The 20,450-nt window shown below is 37.9% G+C and overlaps 9 protein-coding genes and 1 non-coding gene across 10 annotated transcripts; 6 read left to right on the top strand and 4 right to left on the bottom strand.

Moving 5' to 3' along the window:
* Window positions 1-147: 147 nt before the first annotated feature.
* On the top strand, window positions 148-1,464 carry PAF1 (Paf1p; the record flags this gene model as incomplete). Its single annotated transcript, XM_445116.1, has 1 exon — window positions 148-1,464. The coding sequence occupies one exon, from the start codon at window positions 148-150 to the stop codon at window positions 1,462-1,464; it is 1,317 nt and encodes a 438-aa protein (XP_445116.1).
* Window positions 1,465-1,709: 245 nt separating this feature from the next.
* Window positions 1,710-3,572, bottom strand: SAF1 (SCF ubiquitin ligase complex subunit SAF1; the record flags this gene model as incomplete). Its single annotated transcript, XM_445115.1, has 1 exon — window positions 1,710-3,572. The coding sequence occupies one exon, from the start codon at window positions 3,570-3,572 to the stop codon at window positions 1,710-1,712; it is 1,863 nt and encodes a 620-aa protein (XP_445115.1).
* Window positions 3,573-4,606: 1,034 nt separating this feature from the next.
* On the bottom strand, window positions 4,607-7,219 carry DUG2 (glutamine amidotransferase subunit DUG2; the record flags this gene model as incomplete). The annotated part of the gene is made up of 1 exon (XM_445114.1): window positions 4,607-7,219. The coding sequence occupies one exon, from the start codon at window positions 7,217-7,219 to the stop codon at window positions 4,607-4,609; it is 2,613 nt and encodes an 870-aa protein (XP_445114.1).
* Window positions 7,220-7,714: 495 nt separating this feature from the next.
* Window positions 7,715-8,155, top strand: MRPL27 (mitochondrial 54S ribosomal protein mL41; the record flags this gene model as incomplete). Its single annotated transcript, XM_445113.1, has 1 exon — window positions 7,715-8,155. One exon carries the CDS (start codon window positions 7,715-7,717, stop codon window positions 8,153-8,155), a length of 441 nt encoding a protein of 146 aa, XP_445113.1.
* A 408-nt stretch (window positions 8,156-8,563) lies between these two features.
* SSH1 (Ssh1p) lies at window positions 8,564-10,039 on the bottom strand (the record flags this gene model as incomplete). Its single annotated transcript, XM_445112.1, has 1 exon — window positions 8,564-10,039. One exon carries the CDS (start codon window positions 10,037-10,039, stop codon window positions 8,564-8,566), a length of 1,476 nt encoding a protein of 491 aa, XP_445112.1.
* A 1,199-nt stretch (window positions 10,040-11,238) lies between these two features.
* Window positions 11,239-11,541, top strand: GVI51_B03113 (uncharacterized protein; the record flags this gene model as incomplete). The annotated part of the gene is made up of 1 exon (XM_445111.1): window positions 11,239-11,541. The coding sequence occupies one exon, from the start codon at window positions 11,239-11,241 to the stop codon at window positions 11,539-11,541; it is 303 nt and encodes a 100-aa protein (XP_445111.1).
* A 494-nt stretch (window positions 11,542-12,035) lies between these two features.
* Window positions 12,036-12,992, top strand: FPT1 (chromatin-associated RNAPIII regulator FPT1; the record flags this gene model as incomplete). The annotated part of the gene is made up of 1 exon (XM_445110.1): window positions 12,036-12,992. The coding sequence occupies one exon, from the start codon at window positions 12,036-12,038 to the stop codon at window positions 12,990-12,992; it is 957 nt and encodes a 318-aa protein (XP_445110.1).
* A 639-nt stretch (window positions 12,993-13,631) lies between these two features.
* Window positions 13,632-16,415, top strand: GVI51_B03069 (uncharacterized protein; the record flags this gene model as incomplete). Its single annotated transcript, XM_445109.1, has 1 exon — window positions 13,632-16,415. One exon carries the CDS (start codon window positions 13,632-13,634, stop codon window positions 16,413-16,415), a length of 2,784 nt encoding a protein of 927 aa, XP_445109.1.
* Window positions 16,416-16,695: 280 nt separating this feature from the next.
* On the bottom strand, window positions 16,696-16,814 carry tL(CAA)3. The gene is made up of 2 exons: window positions 16,777-16,814; window positions 16,696-16,739 (listed from the first exon to the last, which is right to left on the bottom strand). It is a non-coding gene; the product is annotated as a tRNA-Leu (tRNA).
* An 831-nt stretch (window positions 16,815-17,645) lies between these two features.
* On the top strand, window positions 17,646-20,216 carry LUG1 (Lug1p; the record flags this gene model as incomplete). Its single annotated transcript, XM_445108.1, has 1 exon — window positions 17,646-20,216. One exon carries the CDS (start codon window positions 17,646-17,648, stop codon window positions 20,214-20,216), a length of 2,571 nt encoding a protein of 856 aa, XP_445108.1.
* Window positions 20,217-20,450: the final 234 nt, after the last annotated feature.

Raw genomic sequence — 20,450 nt, 5'->3', positions numbered from 1 at the left:
GAGAAGACCAAGTAGAATAGTCACTGGGTGTGGTAGACAACATTTAATATAATTTTGCCAATTAATACCAACTTAAAGTCATTTCGACGGTTATATTTGGGATAAAGGTAGGAGTTATTTATCAACTGGAGGCAAAACGCAGGAAAGATGTCGAAAAAACAAGACTATGTCGCTAAGATAAAATTTCAGAACAACCTGCCAGCACCACTGCTGCCACCTAAGCTATTGGCTGTTCCCGAACGTCCTGAGGAGAATGTGGATTCACCGCAGCTCATTGACTCTCTTTACGTGAAGACCAATGTTACCCCATTGATTAAAATCGACAACGATTTAGGTATGCCATTGGATTTGATGCAGATACCGGGCCTTCTTAACCGTCAGGATAAGAAGTTTCTTTACGCACTTGATGGTAGCATCAAACTTCATCCAGAAGATCGTGTACTGCTCCGTGATCCGAGGGTAGATAGACTAACGAAAACTGATATGTCCAAGGTCACATTCTTGAGAAGGACAGAGTATGTTTCATCTTCTATAACACAAGTCGATGGTGGTAAGAAACGTGGTGTTAATGCTCTTGGTAAGAGAATGAGGAGAGATTCTGACGAAGCAATTTTGAATGCCTCGCAGATTGTCGAGAAGGTTGAAAGTACATTCGAATCTACCGCAAAGAATCTAGATAAGTTACAACATCCAGTCAAAAAGAAATTGAAGGCTGTGAAGACCTGGAGTCTGTTGCCTGACACTGCTTCTATGGATCAAAATTACTTCACATTAAGATTGGTGGGCAGTGCCGCATTTGATGCTCAAGAAAAGAAGAAGTTAGCCCTATCCACAGCCATTTTCAGGCCAGTAGAGTTGGAAGAGGACGAATGGATATCTATGTACACCACAGATGGTAAAGACTCTGAGAACTTAAAGGATGATATGGAAAGAAACTTGGAAGACCAACTGAACGCAGATGATATCGCAGACAAGAATTACAAATTTAAGAGAGTAAGGGACTTTGATATGAAGCATGTAAAACAAGCTCAAGAAGGTATATCAACTATAAATAATGAAGATGGTTTCAATGAACTAGCCATTGTATTAAACGATGAGAGAGGTATCGCTTTCTACAAGCCTTTGAGATCCAGAATTGAATTGAGACGTAGACGTGTAGCAGATGCTATAAGGCCAATTGTAAGAGAGCATAACATTGATCAATTGAATGTTACATTAAGAAACGCCACTCCAAAGGAGGCTAATGTGAGAGATCATTTGAGAATGAAGTATGATCCTATCAACTTTGCCGCAGTCGATGAAGAAGAATTGGATGGAGAAGAGCAACAGGAAACTAAATCTGAAGAACTCCCTAATGAAGGCGAAACACAAAATGAGGCAGAAAAAGATGAAGATATTGATGGAGATATTAATGAAGCGGGAGAAAAAGGAAGAGATGAAAATTCACCAAGTGGTAGTATTTAGGTGTTTCTAATTTACCACGGTACGCAACATTGTAATATATATTTTATTATTCATGGTAATTCTGCATAAAACTATAATAAGAGTACCTATAGAAGCAAAATCTTTAAATAAATAAGGACAAGCTAATTTTGTTTTCACTTTCTTTACTAATAGTTCTTAATATTTTATAATTTGCTCTTCAATTCAACATGTAATCCAGGTGACTACCTAGTATAATCCATTCTCTATTTCAAACCAATTTAATATCATGATCTCGAGCTATCGTTATTATTTATAATGATTGCACCAGACTGCCAGCCACCTGCTGCAACAGCTACACAAGTTCGGTTTTCTCCAAGGTCAATCTTAGCCGGCCTTTGAACTGTAACATTTTGAAGAGTTATGAAATTATGTGGAGTATTTCTCCTATCTTGTGAGCCTAGTCCCAGACAACCACATGACTGACTCTCAATTCCCCATGTATAAATATTCCCTTTTTGAGTTAGGCCCAGTGTGTGATAGTCACCACTAGCCAATTGAATAAAATACTCGTCAGGATCTTCCAGTTCTAATTTTGTCAGAGAAGTAATGTCGATTTTACCACTGTTAAGCTTTAAACTATAGCAGTTTTTGCGATTATCAAATACAATTAAGGAAGCAAAACAAGCAATCAATTTGGAAAGTTTTCCTTCAATTGGTAGATTGATAGCTTCTGTAAGTCCATTCGAATATTGCCATAAGCAAGAACCTTCTCTTGTGATATAGTAGACAGTGTTATTTTGTGTGCAAGAAAAATCAAGTACTCGGTTAGAGCTGTTAATAATTCCTGTATTGGGAATTATTTTGTAATGGGCTTTCGCATAAGCATCCCCTTTCCGAAGAGCATCCCGTCTATTCCATAATACCAATCCAACGGAATGGATGAAAACGCAATTAAAGTCCCAGCCACTATCAATTTTTAGTATAGGTCTTTCGTTACTGTCATGTAGAAATTCAAAATTTATTCTTACACCGACATCTGTCTCTGGTGAGTCCCATGAATATAATCTATTTTTATCATCAAGAGCAAGTATGTGACTTCTGCCTGCAGAAATGGCCACAAATTTATTGCAGTCAATTTGTTCGTTGGATATATCGATGTCAATAATGTTTCCATTGCTATCGATTAAATCGCTAAGCCTAACAGAGTCCATTGTAAATAATCTTTTCACATGATCATTTCCAGGTACCCCTTGGTTAAATATATTCTCTAGTCTATTGAGTTTATCATAAATATCTTCATGGGGTCCCGATGTGGGGACACCAACATAGCTGGCCTGTGAGCCACCATAACTGGCTCGTCTGGGGAAGGTGCCTGTAAGGTTAATGGGAGTTGGTCCTCCAGTTGTCATGTTGGAAGTATGCGATCTTTCTAATGCCCTAGTTAATTCTCGAAAAGGGTTTACATCAGCTTCTCCCTCAGGTGTGCTAGGGCCTTTATGGCCACCACTAAACGTGGATCCTGTATTGAAGAGTTTCCCAGACTTGGTGAGTACTTGGAATGCAAACCCACCACATGTAAGTTGAGAAACCACCCTATCATCTGCTAAGAAACTCTCCGATCCATCATTGTCGAACCAAGGCATCTTGGTAGGTGCGTTTACACCAATCTTTATGCGCAGTGAACCATTCAAATGGTCTTGTTCCAGGAATCTGTTGGAAGATACTGTGTACCCGAGTCTGGCATGTTTGAGGCAGCCCCAGGTATATAACTCCGCATTGTTCTCACGGATCAGGTACCGTTCATGCCAATCCAAGTCGGGATATTTATTCATCATGATCACCTCAGCACAAGTCTTGAACTCCACAGTATTCTCGGCTTGAAAGGGTTCGGCACTGGTGTATTCTGGCACAAATGCCTTGTGGAACAGGTCATGCCACAGAGTCATCGAACTCTCATAGTCTAGCAGATTGTGGTAGTACCTGTTGGTGTAAGACAGGTTCTTGATATCTTCAGGTTCGAGGTAGGGCAGAGTGGACTGCACAATATCAGGTGGTAGCACATGTATACCTTCCTTATCGCTCTTATTCGCCTGATGTTGTGTTTGGGCCCGCCCGCTGATTTGGGAATCATAAGATAGTGTAGACATACTGTACACTGAAGCGAATGTGCAAGCTTGGATAGACACGTCTTCTCTAGCTTTCTTTCACCTCCTACAAGAGAATTTCGAACATAGGTATCTGAAACCCGTCAAATATATAAGTTCTCCATGAAATGTTTTCTCGTTATTGCTCTTGCTATCCTTTAGCTTTACCAACAATATGGTGTAATCTACAGTATTGTTATGTCGTAAGGGTCCAAGGATCAATTAAAAAAATTTGTCCGCAAAGAAAACCACGTAGCCCATATTGTATTAATGGAAGGGTATTTGTTTTTAGAAGATTGAATATAATGGGAAGGGATGAAATGCAGGGGTTTGCATGAGTTTCTGTGGGGTGATGAAATGAGAATCAAGAGAAACTGTGCTACGCCAGTCTCTGTGCACTCTACCCTTGTTTTGTCTCTTATGTCTCTTGATATTCGCAAAGTTGGAAATACATTTCAAATAATAAAAAAACCGCGGGGTACGACCGTTTCTGTGTCGGGGAGGGAAGGATTCCCGATCACTTGACGGCGAACTTGCTAACAGTGCCTAAGAAGTAACCGTGGGAACGGGTTATAATCCCTCCTTGTTAGTTGACAAAGCTACGATGGCTAATTAAGGTCAGAGAAGGCTCTGCACCGGCAAAACAGAAAAAATGGAAGGAAACAGGGATGGATATGCTCTTGGGCGGGGCGGGATTGCATTTCCGGTATTTTGCCCAGAAAATGCGTGGCATCTAACTGAAAAACGTCCTAGTGAGCTGGTGCGTGAATGTATGGGCCTTACAGAAAAGCTTAGATCGCCCGAACGTTGCATAGCGGTTAATGCGCGGCCGTATAGCGGATTGCATACAGCATCCGAAGAAAGATTGGGTTTAGCGTCAATCTGATTGATTATGTAATATTAGCAAATTTATTTCTTTTCATATATTGTTAAAATGCTATATGTAAGATTAGTCTGCAAAATGCTTGTACGTTATACGATGCGTGGGTACAGCAATTGGAGAGTTACTAGCCTAATTGTAGTTTACATCTTATTGACTACAGCTTGTTTATTACGTTGTCTAGTATTTCTGCCATTTTGGTCCAGTTTTTGATTCGTAAGTTTTCGTTATTCAAATGGGCGTTATCTGTTGACTGACCACACGGAATTTGTACTGCCGGTGCTTGGAAGATATGTTCCAGTGTTCGCAAGCATGGGATAGAACCACCTTCTCTCACGAACAGAGGCTCTTTCTCCCATGCCAATGCTAGTTCGTCTCTTAGGACTCTGTAGGCATGATTGTTTGGGTCTCCCAGCCAAGGCTCGGCTTCATTTAAAAGCTCTATCTCTAAATGATTCTCAGTGTTGAGAGTATCAAAACAATCCCTGATGTACTTAAAAAGGTCCTCTTTGATCTTTGCAACGTGCTGGCCAGGAACAAGCCTTATTGAGAGGCCAATGCTTGCTGTTTGAGGTATAACCGTTACGTTTCCTGGACCACTGATTTTCATTGATGTCAATGATAATGATGGTTTAGCCCAGTTTGTGACCAGATCATCCGCTGTTGTGTCTCTGTTAATGTCAGCAATTTCGATGATTTTCTGAAATCTCTCATACTCTTCTTGGTCAATCTCTTTGACAGGTGAATAGAAGTCGGGTATAAGTACTCTCCCATCAGTATCCTGCAACTTCGATACCACATTGATCAAGTCGGCTGTTGGTTCTCTATGTACACCACCATCAACACCTGAATGTCTGTCTGGGGCATCACTAGAGATTGTCAGTTTAGCGTTGATCACACCTCTTAGTCCGTAATTCAAGCAAGGGTTATTCTCGTCAACCCATGTAGAGTTGCTCAAAAATATCCAGTCTATAGCGGTATCTAATCTTTCTCTAAATTCTCTGCATACCTGTGCAAAACCTGGTGACCCACATTCTTCACTACCCTCGACTAAAAATATAACATCATTTAAAAGCTCTCCTCTTCTGTGCAAATTTGTTACACTATATATCGCACTGACTAATGGGCCCTTATTGTCTGTTACACCACGACCTTTCATGTAGCCATTCTCACAAGTTAAAGTAAATGGATCACTCTGCCAATTTTGTGTGTCACCGGCATCTATAACATCATAATGCCCATACCAAAGAATGCATTTTTTTTTGTCCTGAGTTTGAGATCCAATAAACTTTGCAGTTACAATAGGACTACTGCCTTTCGTTGATGGCAAAAGTTGGCAGTTAGTTGCACCTAGAGAGGTAAAAAGTTGCTGCAAGAAGGTGGCACATTTTCTTAAAGCCATCTGATGTAGTGTAGATTTGCACTGTGAAACAGTTTGAAATTGAATTAAGGTTTTCAAAGTTTCTAGCATTTCTTCATTGTTCACTGGGGATGCTGATGACGATTTGGTAGAGTAATATGATATGTTCGAAGAGTTTGCAGATAAGGTAGAGGGTCTCATGGTAAAACCTGTTTCCATTAGTGTTGAAACATCCCATAAGGTTAAAGAACCGTCATTTCCACCAGCCAACAAATATACAGTTAAAGAATGGTTAGAGTTGCTCTTCTCAAATATTTCAGAGCTTAAAATTTTACCTTGATTGGGATTCCAGTGTATAGCTTGATTTTCATATATCATATTTATCCCAGATTCGTCGATAGCAAAAATATGGTCCTTATAAACTGAAATAGACGTGATATCATCGTCATTTTTCGTCTTGATTGTAGAGACTAGTTCCCTAGTGCTTAAATCCCATATATTAATTATACCTTGAGTCAGGCCCGAATACAGAAATGGAAATTCAACAGCCTGCGATATTACGCTATCATGATTATCTAATTGAATATCCATAAAAGTAATGGTAACAGTATTGGCCCTGCCAGAAAATTTCCATATCTTATTAATTCCATCCCCGCTTGCTGATGTTATGTATTCCACATTTGTGTCATCAGATCTCTGAGTTGAGAAAAATGAATGAAACTCATTATCCAGTTTGCAGATCGAATAAATGAAACCATTATGTGCGTATGGCACAATGTTTTCTGAGGGTACTTCTAATATTACATTTTGTGTATCACTGTCGTCACCGGAATCTGTCCCAGAATCACCATAATTTGGTTTCTTGGAACCCGTACCAGTGGGTCCTTGTGAATCAAAAAATTTATCGTACCTACGGTGTGGTAATCTATTCATATCTCTTGTAGAGCTCTTTTGAGCAATACACATTCTTTCACATAGATTCTCTAAGAATAGCAAGCTTGCGTTTTGGCAACCAAATACCAAAGTATCTAAGGAGTCCAAATATTTCATAGAAAATATGTCACCTATATCAGTCACAGAGTATATAGTTGCCATTTCCGTCAAGCAAACCCCATGGTGACTGTCTCTGGAACCCACACGCCACACTCTCACTAATGAGTCAGCTCCGGCGGAAAACAAGTATTTCTCATTTTTAGATTTGGCCAAAGAAAGGACACTAGATCTAGTATTATTCTCACTTATCTCACCTAGCTTAATTGTTTCAATCAAATTGTATGCAGGTAGATCAAACACCAGGATCTTCGAATCCTGAGTACCCGCAATAAGCAGCTTCTTTTTCGGAAACGGCAGTATCGACAAAATAGAATAAGTGTGGGACCACCTATGTATCAAATCTGAGTTGGCAGACATTTGTATCAAAAAAAGGCTTATAGTGGTTGCTGTCGTTGGATTCTTTGAGTTCCCTATAGTTTTCTATTCCAATAAAGTTCCTCTTTCGCACAAAACACAGAACTAGCAATTCCACGGTTAGCGCACAATAAATAAATATAATTATCACCAAATAAATTTGGAGTTGTTGTTGATGTGGTACTCAAGAAGGTAATATGAATAACAAAGGTAGATGTTATGTGGTATTGGGTTACTTAAATCCTATATACTAGTTGGCACTATGAATTCTTTGGTACGGGCCCTATTTTTTTTTCAAATTACTGTGTAACTTGTCATTGTAGGATCCCAGCGAAGATTCCAATCGAAATGCCAAAGCTGTGGATTAATTGCAAGCTGTGGGCGCACTGCAAGTAATGATCACGGGTACTTTCTATATCTTGGATATTTAGCTGGTATAGCTTGGTAATAGGGCAACAATAACTTTTGTATACAGGCGCTGAACAAGACTTCTGTGAGATGCTGAAAGCTACTGGTGTTAACTTGTTTCAGGGATCTAGGACGACGCTTCTTACTCGTCCTTGGGTGAAGTATCGGGATGGTACATTGTTCTATGGTGAGTCTAAGGCAGGTAACAAAAGGACACCTTTGACCACCAAACAAGGTAATAAAGATATGTATAAAGGTACTAGGTCTTCTGGTATTGGTAGACATACTAGGAAAGGTGGGTATGTGATCGAGTGGAGGAAAGTTCGTACTTTTGTCACGCCGAAGGATTATAATATGGATTTGAAGCCTCTTGTAAGTCATAATGTACCAGAGTTGAAACACCATTTTAAGGGATATAAAGGTGGTATTATGGATGCGCAACTGTATGCTGATAAGTTGAAGGAATATGTTCTAAAAGGTAGGATACAAAGCGAGGCAAGTGATGTGGATTGCTACATTGAGCGAGGTTAGTCGTTGTTAAAGGAAACTCTGATAGTGCTTCTTCACAGTCTGAGCCACAAGATTATTTTTGATTATTCAATTACATGTAAATATACTGAGAAACACCATTTAATAATGTACAAAATATATATCGGTAAGCATAGCTATAGGAAACCATACATAGCACCGTGACCCCTGTGAATTCATCGTTTCATTAACTGTTGTCATTTGAGTAGTACTCGTAGTACCTACTATAAATATAGCAGGTTCTAGAAGAGATTTGTCGATATACTGTTACAAAGATGTATCCATCAGTTTATTAATGTCATTAAATTTTAAATAAATGTTGATTTCGGTAGAATGGTAAAGAAGAACAAAAAATGGAGAAAAATTGTACATATAATGAATATAAGAGAAAAATGTTCTGTTTCCTTATATTTACATACCCATTGGAGCACCTAGAACTTGAGTCAAAGCACTCTGACCACCACTTTGTTGGTAGTCCAAGGTGATTAATTCTAGTAAAGAGAAACCCCCAGCAACACCAACAACAATACCAGCAGCTTTACCCTTCAAACCGAGTAATTCACCGCAGACAGTGATAGCAGCTAGAATGGCAGCACCAGTCTTGGCAGCAACTGGAATAACCTTGTTCAATTCTTTAGCGACACTTTGTTCTCTGCGACCATTCAAAGTGATACCTTGTTCCTTGAATTCAGCAGCGACATCACGAGCAGAAGATCCAGAGATTTCTTGCCACTTATCAGCAAAGTAGACACCAGTGGCAACCATAAATATTGTGTATGTAATCAAAGTTAGAGGTTGCTCAGTGATACTGCTCAATAATGATCTTGGTGGAGTCAACAAAGACAGAGGGAAGGATGGTACTGCCAACAAGTTGTTAACCATGTCATAGTGACCCAAGACTTTGCAGATTGGGTTTTCGATATTGTTCTTGGCAATCAATTGGATTAAAGTAAATGCACCAATGTGGATGTAGAATAAGATGACGTAAGAAAATAGGACAGACAGACAGCCTACATATAGGAGACGGATTGGGTAGATGTTGCTCATACCACGAGCTCTAGTGGATCTGATAGCCAGTTCCATACGAACACTTTGTAGGTAGCAAATAACTGCAGCAATACCCAAAACAATAACGGTAGTTGTAAGGTTTGGCAAGTAGTCTCTGTTGAAAGCAGAGATGATACCTTCAAGCAAAGATCTGTGCTTAGCTCTGAAACTTTGAATCAAGTTGATCAAAGAACCTTGTGGCTCAGTGTTGTTGTCTTCATCAACAGAAATTTGAGAAATTCCTAAAGTGTCAGATACCAAGTTAGTGGCAATAGAGACGGTGTTAATAACCATCATACCGGAAGAGAAACCGAAGCCTTTATCAACAACCTCACTGATCAAAGTAGTGACCAAGCCAGCACCACATAGTTGCAAGTTAATCAAACCAACTTGAACAATAGAAAGGTTTTGACCATAGTAGCCAGAGTAAATGAAGATGTTGGCCAAGATGAAGTATTGGAACAAGGCAAACAACTTGATCAAAGTTTGAAATAATTCTCTATCTTTTTGGTTCTTGAAGTTAACCTTAATAACCTTAAGGCCAGCTAGTAGTTGTAAGATGAGGGCACTAGCAACATTTGGGAAAATACCAAACTCAAGTAGGGTTTTTGGTTCAGCTGCGAAGACACCACGCAAGAAGTAAAGTGGGTCATTAACTTGAGTGCCTGGAGCTGTTTCCTTTGGTAGACCTACAAGAGGGAATTGGGCAAATAGGTATATCAATGCAGAGAAGATTGTGTAAACAACCTTGTCATCAAAAGTAATCTTTTCAAATGGAACTTCCACTTCAGGTAAAAGTGGCAAGAAAGTTCTTGCCAAATCAATCAATTTGATAGCCATTCTAAAATGGGAATGTGTAATCTTTTTATCTTGGTTGCGAGGAGTTATTTCAGGAAATCAATTGAAGGTTATGAGAATTCAGTAGCCTCAATTTATATCGATCGTAACTATTTGTAAACCGGGATTGACCTTTAACAAAAAAAGGATAATTCAGTAGGTTATCAAGTGTTAGAAAGTCGAAATATGAATCCGATGTATAGTTCTTTCCTGTCTTAATAAAGCAATTACCACTAGGAGTTGTTCAACACAAAGCAATAAGAGGAAAAAGGAACCGTTATTCTATGCTTCAATGTGAATGAAATTGCCGTTATAAAATCAACAACTGTCAAAAAAAAAGTGCTGTTAAATAGAATTGGCCTAACGATTGTTAATTATTGATCGATTTGGAACAATGTTGAAATGCAAAAAGGGTATTATGTTGGAAGTGTGAACGCTACGTTGCAACTAAATTTACTCACTCACACCATATTAGTATTATCGAAATTATTTTAATGGCAACGACCAAGGAAAGAGGAAAAAAAAAAGAAAGTAGAATGAAATGAAAAACGACAAAAAAAATTAATTGCGAACACTGCAAAACAAGTCCTGCACAAACAATTCAGGCGAAATTCACCAACGTAAACAATCGATTCCATCAATTCTGTTTTTCCTTCGTTCTTAGGAGAAGCCAGTGACAAAATAATTATTGAAAATGGCAGTCAGTAAAGGATTAGACAATTCTGTTAAAAGAACAATATGCTCGTTATTTATGATGTATCATGTGCTGGAGTTTTTAATAATATGCCAGCCAATACTTCATTAAGCAGTCCCTTCCCGCCTTAAGCAATTGTAATGCTATCACACTAGCTCCCTTATTTAATATTTTTTTAACATCATATTGTGTAACTTAGCTCTATTTGATATATGATGTTAGATTTGCAATTGCTGATATCCGTTGTTTTGCTATGGTGCAAACAAAAAAAAACTGTGCAGCTTATGCACAAGACCACAAAAACCTGTGTAAACATATTGCACAATGTATCCTTTCATAGGTTTTGGGAACTATATATTTATTCAGTAAGCAGTTGTACCTCCTGATGAGCATTCAAAAATATAATTAAGACCTTGCTCATCCCAACGTCCTGTGTTACTTATATTACAGCGGGAGTAATTAAGCGCACAGACTTAGCAAAGCATTCATTTTTCAAATTAATTCAACCATGGAATTTTTTATCAGAATATTTAAAATAAACACAAAGCCAGCAATAGTTGAAAAAGAGTGCGATGTGAACTCATTGGAGATGGCTAGTATTTTCAGCAAAACAAAAAGCGTTTCCAATCTGAATAGCGGTGAGATAGACCATGGCGCAACTAGAAGACAATCAAAGCAGAAACGAAAACACTCCATAAGAGAAAACAAAGATAGCAGTCATGAATCCCTGTGTTACAACGATAAGTATCAGCGTACCCTGAAAGCCACAACCCGTCGAAAGAATAAAAAGAAGCGTCGCCACAACAAATAGCTTTCCCAGACTATATGAATGAGGGAAAACAAAATAATAAACAATAAATACAGTACATAATAATAGAATGAAAAGTCATATCTGCTTAAACAACTTAAGTGGCTATATTTCCAGTGATGTTCGTATGATTTACTAAACAATGGCTGAGATCTAGTACCAGATCTGGTGCCTGGAAATTATAAGAGCCGATATCGTGAAGGACGTTTTCCTCAAAGGGTGAGGTGTCCAGTGCAGGAGATCGTGTAAATCATTTCTCGAGTCACTTTTTAAGGTTGTTGACCTGTCAACTTCCGGTGACAACTATATAAAACGGAAGGGGTCTTCCAAACTTCCTGGAGAAAGTTGAATAACCCAACTTAGTAAAGTTTATAATTTATATTTGTAATTGCCCTGAAGTTTACCTAGATAAGAAGCTGGTAGGTTTCTATATTGTTTTTTTTTTCTGATACTTTTGACAGGTTTCCTAATATTAATCATCTAAACCCAAAGATAATATGAGTGGCGAAACTGTATATGTACGTGGTGAGAATGGAGAAGTTGTACGATTGTCCCAAGTATTAGCATGTGAAGATAGCAAAGAACTGGTTAATTATTTCTGGGGAATTCAGGATTCTCGTATGGTCAAGTTTAAATGTTCAGAAACCATTGCTGACAACTTGAAAGTTGAAGTATTCTTGGGTAATACGCATATAAAGTCTGGTATGCCCTTTTATATTGTTGAATTTAACGACTCGGATGAAGAATTCTCTGTTTGGAGATCTGATGGTCAGTGGGGTGCAGACGAAGCTGTTGTGCAAGGCTGGTACGATACGCTGCATGGTAATCATCGCTCGGCTAAAAAAACTAAATCAGACGACTGGAGAGAATTTGTTGGAACGAAACGGATGCAAGAGCACCCAAATAAAATAGAACTAGAAAATAGCTTGAAGAAATTAAATGTTGATTGGAGTAATTGTAATGCTAGTGTCTTCTGGAAAGAGATCGATAATCATTGTCGAGTTGATGCTAAACAGGCCTCCAAGCATGCTACCGCTTCTACTGAAGGCTTCCATCACATTGTTCTTTTGGCGTTAATTAAAGCTGAATTATCAAAAAATAAACATGTAATCAAGAATCAAATTGACGCATTCCATGCGCGGATGTCTCGTAAACATAGGTTTAGAAAGAGCCGCAAGGATTCTATTATGGAAAGTATTTCAGAGGATAGCTGTGAAGATGAAGAGATGATTCGCGTAAGATCTTTGTCTCCAAATTATACAACAGCAACTCATTCTCCTCGTGCTGTCGAAGACATTGATAACGAGACATCAAAGCAAATTATGAGTAACTTCAATATGTTGTTTAAGCCCATTGTGGAAAACTTTGAAGATGTTTATCTGGATAAATACTCGAAGTATCCCGAAAGGAAGCGCCGGAAGCAAGCAACAAACAGGGTGTCAAAAATTAAATAGAGTACCGAATTAGTCGTGAATGTGATCTACAAGAAACTTTCACGTTGATCAAAATACGGTTTGATCATTCGCAAAACTCTAAATCATGTGCCAAGTTATAATAAATCTCAAATATTTCTATCACAACAAAATACTACTAATAAGATTAATTGTTTTTGACTTTGATAAGCTGGTATCCATAACGCCTTACTTTTTTTGGTGCCAGTTTATGGCTTTCCATTTTGCTATAATGTAAATATTAAATGAGAAAGATAAGAAAGGAATAACAAACCGTTATAAATACGCATAAAACTAATAATAATATAATGTTTAATTAATAACAATCAACACATGTAGTTGTAACTCTTTTTGGCACAACTAAAACAAGCATGAAGAGATTCTAGGTTAAACATAAATCATCGATATCATTTACTACGTTGGGAAACAGCTAGCTGGAATTCACTCAATAACGGGAATAATAACCATTGTTGATTATGGCGTTTGTATGTTCATATATATCCAATTGTACTGAGCAGCAACTATGTTTTTATTGTTTAAGTTTTCCATATATCATCCTGACTAAGAATTCTCAGTGAGTTGTGTCAAAAATCAGGAGGCCAGTTCCCCACAGTTTGTGAAACCCAAGCGGCCTCAACGAGCATGTACAAGTTGCAGGTGGTTTTGATCCAACCTCAAAATCAATTGAAGGCAAACGGTTACAGTATTGATGGAGATAATAGTGATGATCAGACTATCACAACCATTAGAAATGGTGGTCACATAATCCGTGACCATACTCGAAAATTCCTGCATTTCACAAAGCCTGAAAATACTTTGCTTCAACTTGCTGATGAGATTGAGAATAGGATCACCAAGCTATATTCAAATCTGAATATTGAAAGTTTTGAGATATTAAGTTTACAGGATATAAACCATTGTGATTTAGACGCAACTTATCTTGTGAAAGATGTTTTTTCAATGGATAACACAGTTTTAGTTATTTTAAAAAATGAGCTGGAATTTATTGACGCAAATGGTACACTAAATGCTAATGATTTGCATGATGCTGGAAGAATCTCTGCTTATAGCTCAGTAAGAAAGAGGAGAAGTTCAAAAGCATTTGGAAATAGCAGTAGGATTGAACCGCAGATTTTAGTACCTAAGAGAAGTAAGCCTAATAATTTGGCACCTTTGAGTAATAACTTGCGTGTTACTTCGCCATTGGCTAATGAGATATCTAATGATGAGATAAATTCATCGACTGTTGTTATTAATCGTAATGTTTCGACTGCATTTGCTGCCAATAGATCAACTTTAACTGACAGGTCATTTTTACCACCACCGGCACAACCACAATCGCCTGCCATCAGGATTAGTTCTGGTATTGGTGACGGTAAGAGAATATTTTCAGAGTCACAGAACTTGGATGTAGTGTCTAGGTCAGAAGTAGTCGACCCTGATAAATCAAAGCAACAGTTGATTGTGCCAGATATTCCTATGGAGTTTATTTCAACGCCGAATAGAGTGAATTTGAGTGGGCAGCGTGTAATATCAGAAAGTCAACCAAAGTCTTTGGTTTTTAGTAAAAAGAGAATTAACAGTCCAATAAACAACCATATAGATGTGCAACTCGAAAATGATAGTAACACTGCCCGAGGTAAGAAATTAGTTGGTGCTGAACGTAAAATTTTACCCAACACTAGAAACTCCGATTCACCCACAAATCGTAACGACAAAAGAACATCATCACTTGAACTAAAGGTTCATAATAAAAGGGTAAATTCCACTAATATTCCCATAATTGAGGATGTATTAAAGAGAATCGATAACTTTTCAGATACCGAGGAGGGTCAAATAGTTCACAATCCGGTAAGAAGTACATCGTTAGCCTCCAGGCAGTATCAAGTTGATTATGGTACCAACACAACTGATGAAAAAGATAGTGTTAGAAGTATAATTGGTAGTGATAAAGAGCAGACTATGTGTAGAAGTGAAGAATCTACTAAATCTTTAGGTACATCTTTGGATCCTACAACTGAAACTGAAAAAATAGCTCTGGGTGTCATAAATGGTCCTTCGTCCCTTCCTAATTCGAAAAAAGAGAATAAAGAATTGGCAGTTAAGCTACACAATACAAACCTTAATGATTCTCCAAATGCCACTGAGATAAACACTAAGACTCCTAAAAAAAACACTGATAAAGCATCTTCTGTCTCTAAGACTTCTCCAGTAAAGACTTCATCTTCAAAGGTTTCGTCACCAAAGAAAACACCAACATTATCAAAAAAGCTGCAAGCGATAGTCGATCATGAATATCCAGATGAGTCAAAAAAAAGGAAGAGCCCCATTGCAAAAGAAGTGAGAAATATTACTGATAATAAGAAAAGTTCTAATGTGAGAACACCCAGTAAATCACTTAAGGTAAATAATATGGAACTATCTCTAAAAAGCTTGATTTCACAACAGTCCACACCAAATAATCTTGAAAGGTCGGCAACGAAGGAAAAAACTGATTATGACACCATGAAGGACAATCTAAGAGAAACTTTGTCAGCGTTAAAGCAAATAAAAAGTGTTGCATCCCCTACCTCCGCAAAATCTAAAACTGCAGCAGAAAAGATCACCGAGATCAAGGAAAAGGTTTTGAAAACCATCACAAATGCAGAAAAACCCCTAACAGTTAAACTGGCTAACGGAAATATTTCTGCTGGTAAAAATGAGAAGGTTGATAATGAACAAATAGCTAAAGGTATACCGGTGAAGATTTCCAAGATTTCTTCTCAACCACACGTTGCTACTACGCCAAGAAAAGAAAATCGAGCCCAACCTTCGACTTCTGCTTTAAGGAAGTCACCACGTATATCTTCACAATCAAATAAAACGAATACTAAATCAATTAGTGCAACCCCAAATAAATCTGCCAATGAAAAACCTCTATCTACGAGTAGAGATACAATACGATCTTCTCAAAATGGCAGTTCAAAAGAAACTGTGAGTAATGACCAATCATCATCACATAACATACAGAACTCAAAAAGTACTAAGAGCGCTGTTGTATCATCTTCACAACCGGTTCATAACTCTAACCGATTGCAACAACAAGACAATTCTATCTCTGAACCGAGTTCTGCAAAGAAACACGGTATGGCAAGTAGGTATGAGAAAGCAGGGTTGATTAAGAAAGTGAAATTGTTACGTAAAGAATCAGATAGTGATTCTGATTCAAGTGACAGCTCTAATGATGATAGTAACAGATCGTTTAGATCATCTCAATTAAGATTGTCACAGCCGAAACAAAAGTTGGTCGGAAACTCGCAGACGGAATCTAATGGCACTGATAAGGGTACTTCTGGCAGACAGGGTAAAAAAAGCGAAAAGCAATACTTGAGTAAAGAGTTTGTTGATAGTGATAGTGACGAAAGCGATGCTGGTAGCAGTGACTAATCAAAGTGGTTACATTGAAGAATAGTGAGATACAAATAAGTTGATAGATTACAGCACGATATATATAACCACATAATAGCATAAATTGTATAATATAATTTAACGTTGGCATGATGAATCTTAAGAGAAAAAAAATTTATTCACATAATGCGAAAAGAATAATTAAGTTCATTATCATATCGATATATTGATAACGGTGTTCAGATTAAAATAAATAGCTTTTTGTTCATTACCAGTTACCAAAACATGTATTTAGAAAAATACAATCAAAAAAAAATAATGGTTGCTAAGAGATTCGAACTCTTGCATCTTACGATACCTGAGTGCTCCTGAGTTTGTTAACCCAGTAAGTATTTTTCAACTTGAATCAGGCGCCTTAGACCGCTCGGCCAAACAACCATATCGTATTTGTTGAAGGCTGGATTAACTTTGCTAACCATATCTTACATTTTAATATCACGTGCAATTAAGTGGATTTATCCAATTTAGAAGATATGTTGGTATTGCTACTTGACTTTCCTAATTATTAGGGCATAATTATGCTGAATCGCTAATTGACTATGATCAAGACGAATAACAATAACGACGGGCAAATTGCTTCGGTTTTTGTTTAATTCCAACGTTTATCTGAGTGTTATATATCTTTTAGCATGCCGTTCTTTGAATTATTTTAGCATAATATAGAACGGATCATAGAAATTGTAAACACTAGGAGTTATGAATACCAGATAGATTCACAAATGATTCACCAAAGTTTATATTTATTAATGAATATAATGCAAAATTTGTATCATACCCTACTCCATTTATACGATAACTGGAAACCCTAATTTGCACACCTTATGGTTAGGGCACAAAATAACCATAATTTAGGTCCAGTAAAATTAGGGCTTGTATTCTTGCTAAAGGTGCCATCCTATGGCACCCCTCTGTTTAGCATTGATTATCGATGGATGAACATCAAACAATGGACCTTTTTTGCTTGACACAGGTCCACATATAATACAAAGATAATAATCATCAATCAATAAATAGAACTTGTACATAATTTGACTTGAGTAAAGAAGGCCATTTTTGAGAAAGCTGCTCACTGTAGAGTCAATTTTGCTAGAAAAGACGTTTACAAAGAGTGTGTTAGACTATATTGAACTCTCCATATCACACCGAATTAAGAGATAGTAGGGTATAAGAAGTTGATTATCAGGGCATTAGGCGAGTCCATACATCTTAATGGATACGAATACGACTTTCCCAAGGGATAATGTCCCACCTGAAATCATTTACCAAATTTTGACATATCAGTTCAATGACTTCATGCGCAATGACCAGCCTGGATCAGCAGAGAAATTTAATGAAAATCTGGCAACTTTCTTAAAGAGTAACCTTACCGTGAACAAGATGTTTTACCATATCTGCAGGGTCCTTGTTTACAGATATTGTAACTTGACAACTGCCAAGAGATTTCATTCATTACTGACATCATTGAAGAGTAATGCCAGTTTAAGGAACGTAGTGCAAGTACTGGACTTCCAGGAATTGACATCTATTGGATTGGGACGGACAGGAGAAATGAATAAAATGATTAAAAATTTAACTAATGAGACTATTATGGAATTCCTACAACTAACTAGCCCCACTCTAAGAGAATTTTTAGCTAATGAGAATATCCAGGATGACTTAGATGCCAATATAATCAAGTACCTTTTCAGTAATAATAAAGTCCTTAGTGTTATTGATTTTTGTGGGTGTTCTGGACCTATATTTACCAAGAGTTTCATTGATGCAATAGAAGCTTTGCAACTAAGTGATCCCAATGGTGGAATGTACTTTAACTACCAAATAACTTGCTTAGGTTTAAATGACTGCACAGATCTCCCAAGTAAAACACTCAAGGCCACACTTCAGATGCTACCTGAACTACAGAAACTTGATTTGGCGCACACATCAATCGATGACGATACCTTAATAAATGGCATACCGCATTATAAGAACTTAACTCACCTTTCGTTAGCTATGTGCCTTCAACTAACACCAAGAGCAGTCTTAGAGTTTTTCAGTCACCATCCGGCTGTTACAGATGAAAATAACACAACGACCTTGGAATGGTTGAATGTCAGCGCACTTACACATTCATCATCTTGGACCGAGGTACACACGATGTTTTTACTTAAAAAGTTATGTAGGTATGGCCACAATAAGACTTTACAATACCTCAATATCGGTGGCTTACCTCTCCATATAGAGGAAATTGACTCTACTAACCCTTCTAATGCGGATGGTAATGGAGCTCAAATCAGATTTACAAGGAATGGATATTATATAACTACCCGTGATACTTTACAGTTCATAAAACTCAATTTCCCTAAGCTTAAAAGTTTAAGCATTAGAGGTAATGACATCCCAATATCTAAATTGGTTGATTTTTTAACGCCTGACCCAAAAATGACAACCCAATTGCATAAATCACTAAGTTCAACTAATAATTCCTCATACCTAGCATTACTGCAACCCCAACAGGAAGAAATGAACGAAAACTACCAGAAACTAAGATACCTAAATATATCTGACAACGCCCATGTCAACAGGTGGACAATTAATGAACATAAATTGTACACCAGCTGTCCTACTCTTGTTGCTCTCGAAGTATCATTTGACGCTTGGCAACAAATCGAAAAATCAAATAGGCAACATGAAATTATTGCTATGAAACCAGCTTACAATGTTGGGGATACCACTACCAGTATTGTGGACATGGCAAGAATGGAGCCTGTTAGATGGAAATGTTACATTGACTCGTCATACGGAAGGAGATACTGGCTATTCAAAACGGATCCATACCTAAATAGAGGTAACCTGGAAATGCTAACCAATGTTACCGAGTATGATTCCGACGGGCACAAGATCATAAAGATTATTAACCAACCAGACTTCTTGAAATTTGCGCAATGCAAGATCATGCTTGGATGTGGCTTGGTTCCGCAGAGTACCGTAAGGAGACAGAGATGCTATCGAGATTTAAAACCACCCATTTCACAATTTTTCACCAGAAATGGTGGAATCACCTTTGGTAATCGAGCAGTACCAATAACAGCACCAAGATTACCTTCTGGTGGCTGGAGAAGAATATACAATAATCTCGAAGATGCCAATCAGATTGGATCTGCAGATGACGAGTCAATGGGGCCCACTGATACAATCATCGAAGAAGACGAAAGTAGAGATACACCAATGCACTACAACCAAAATGGTCAGTCCTTTAGACCATTGTCCTCATCTACTGACAGTGGTGGTGCCGGCATTGAAAGTTATTTCCAGAGAAGATCATCTTCGTCTTCTTCTGTTGGAGATATCCGAGAGGGATTATATTGGGACCGATCAATCCATGATTTACAAGCATTTGGGTATTCTAACACAAATACTGGTGACAATGTCATGAGTGAGGATGACAGGTATGAGACCGACGATGAGTATTTGAACAACCCGGAACTGCAAAGGCGAAGGTCGCAATTGAGCTTATTTCTAAGAGCCTCCAACAATCCCAAACCAGCAGTAAGAAGGCCAGGCTTATCTATTCTAGGTGCAACAGACAACTCTCGATCCTCATCATCAAAGTCCCTCTTGACACAGTCTCAGCGCAGACCTAAGAACTACTACTACGAGCACCCAGAAGAGTTCCTGTACGACCCCAATGACCCTGCCACTTCAGAACGGTACAGAACCCACTTCCATCTAGTTAACGAATACGTGGTCTTCGGCTGTGTAGAAAGAGGCATGTACAGATACTACAGCTTAAAGGCATAAACTGGTATTACCTTCCATTTTCATTGTAATTGTTTTCAATTCCTAACATTTGCACATATTCCAGCATTGTAGTGAAAAAACTAGAACATTCATACCATAATATATATATATATCTAAATTTGCATACGTTCAAGCGACCACCCAGAGATACAGCACCAAGGCAATACGGTGCCCAGGATGACAAACTGCTCCATAGTTATCAGTAATCATCACGTGAAGGACCCCGGCTCTCCA

This window comes from Nakaseomyces glabratus, chromosome B (genome assembly GCF_010111755.1).
Source record: "Nakaseomyces glabratus chromosome B, complete sequence".
In the NCBI taxonomy this organism is placed as follows: Eukaryota; Fungi; Ascomycota; class Saccharomycetes; order Saccharomycetales; family Saccharomycetaceae; genus Nakaseomyces; species Nakaseomyces glabratus.
This window is presented reverse-complemented; position numbering and strand designations above follow the sequence as displayed.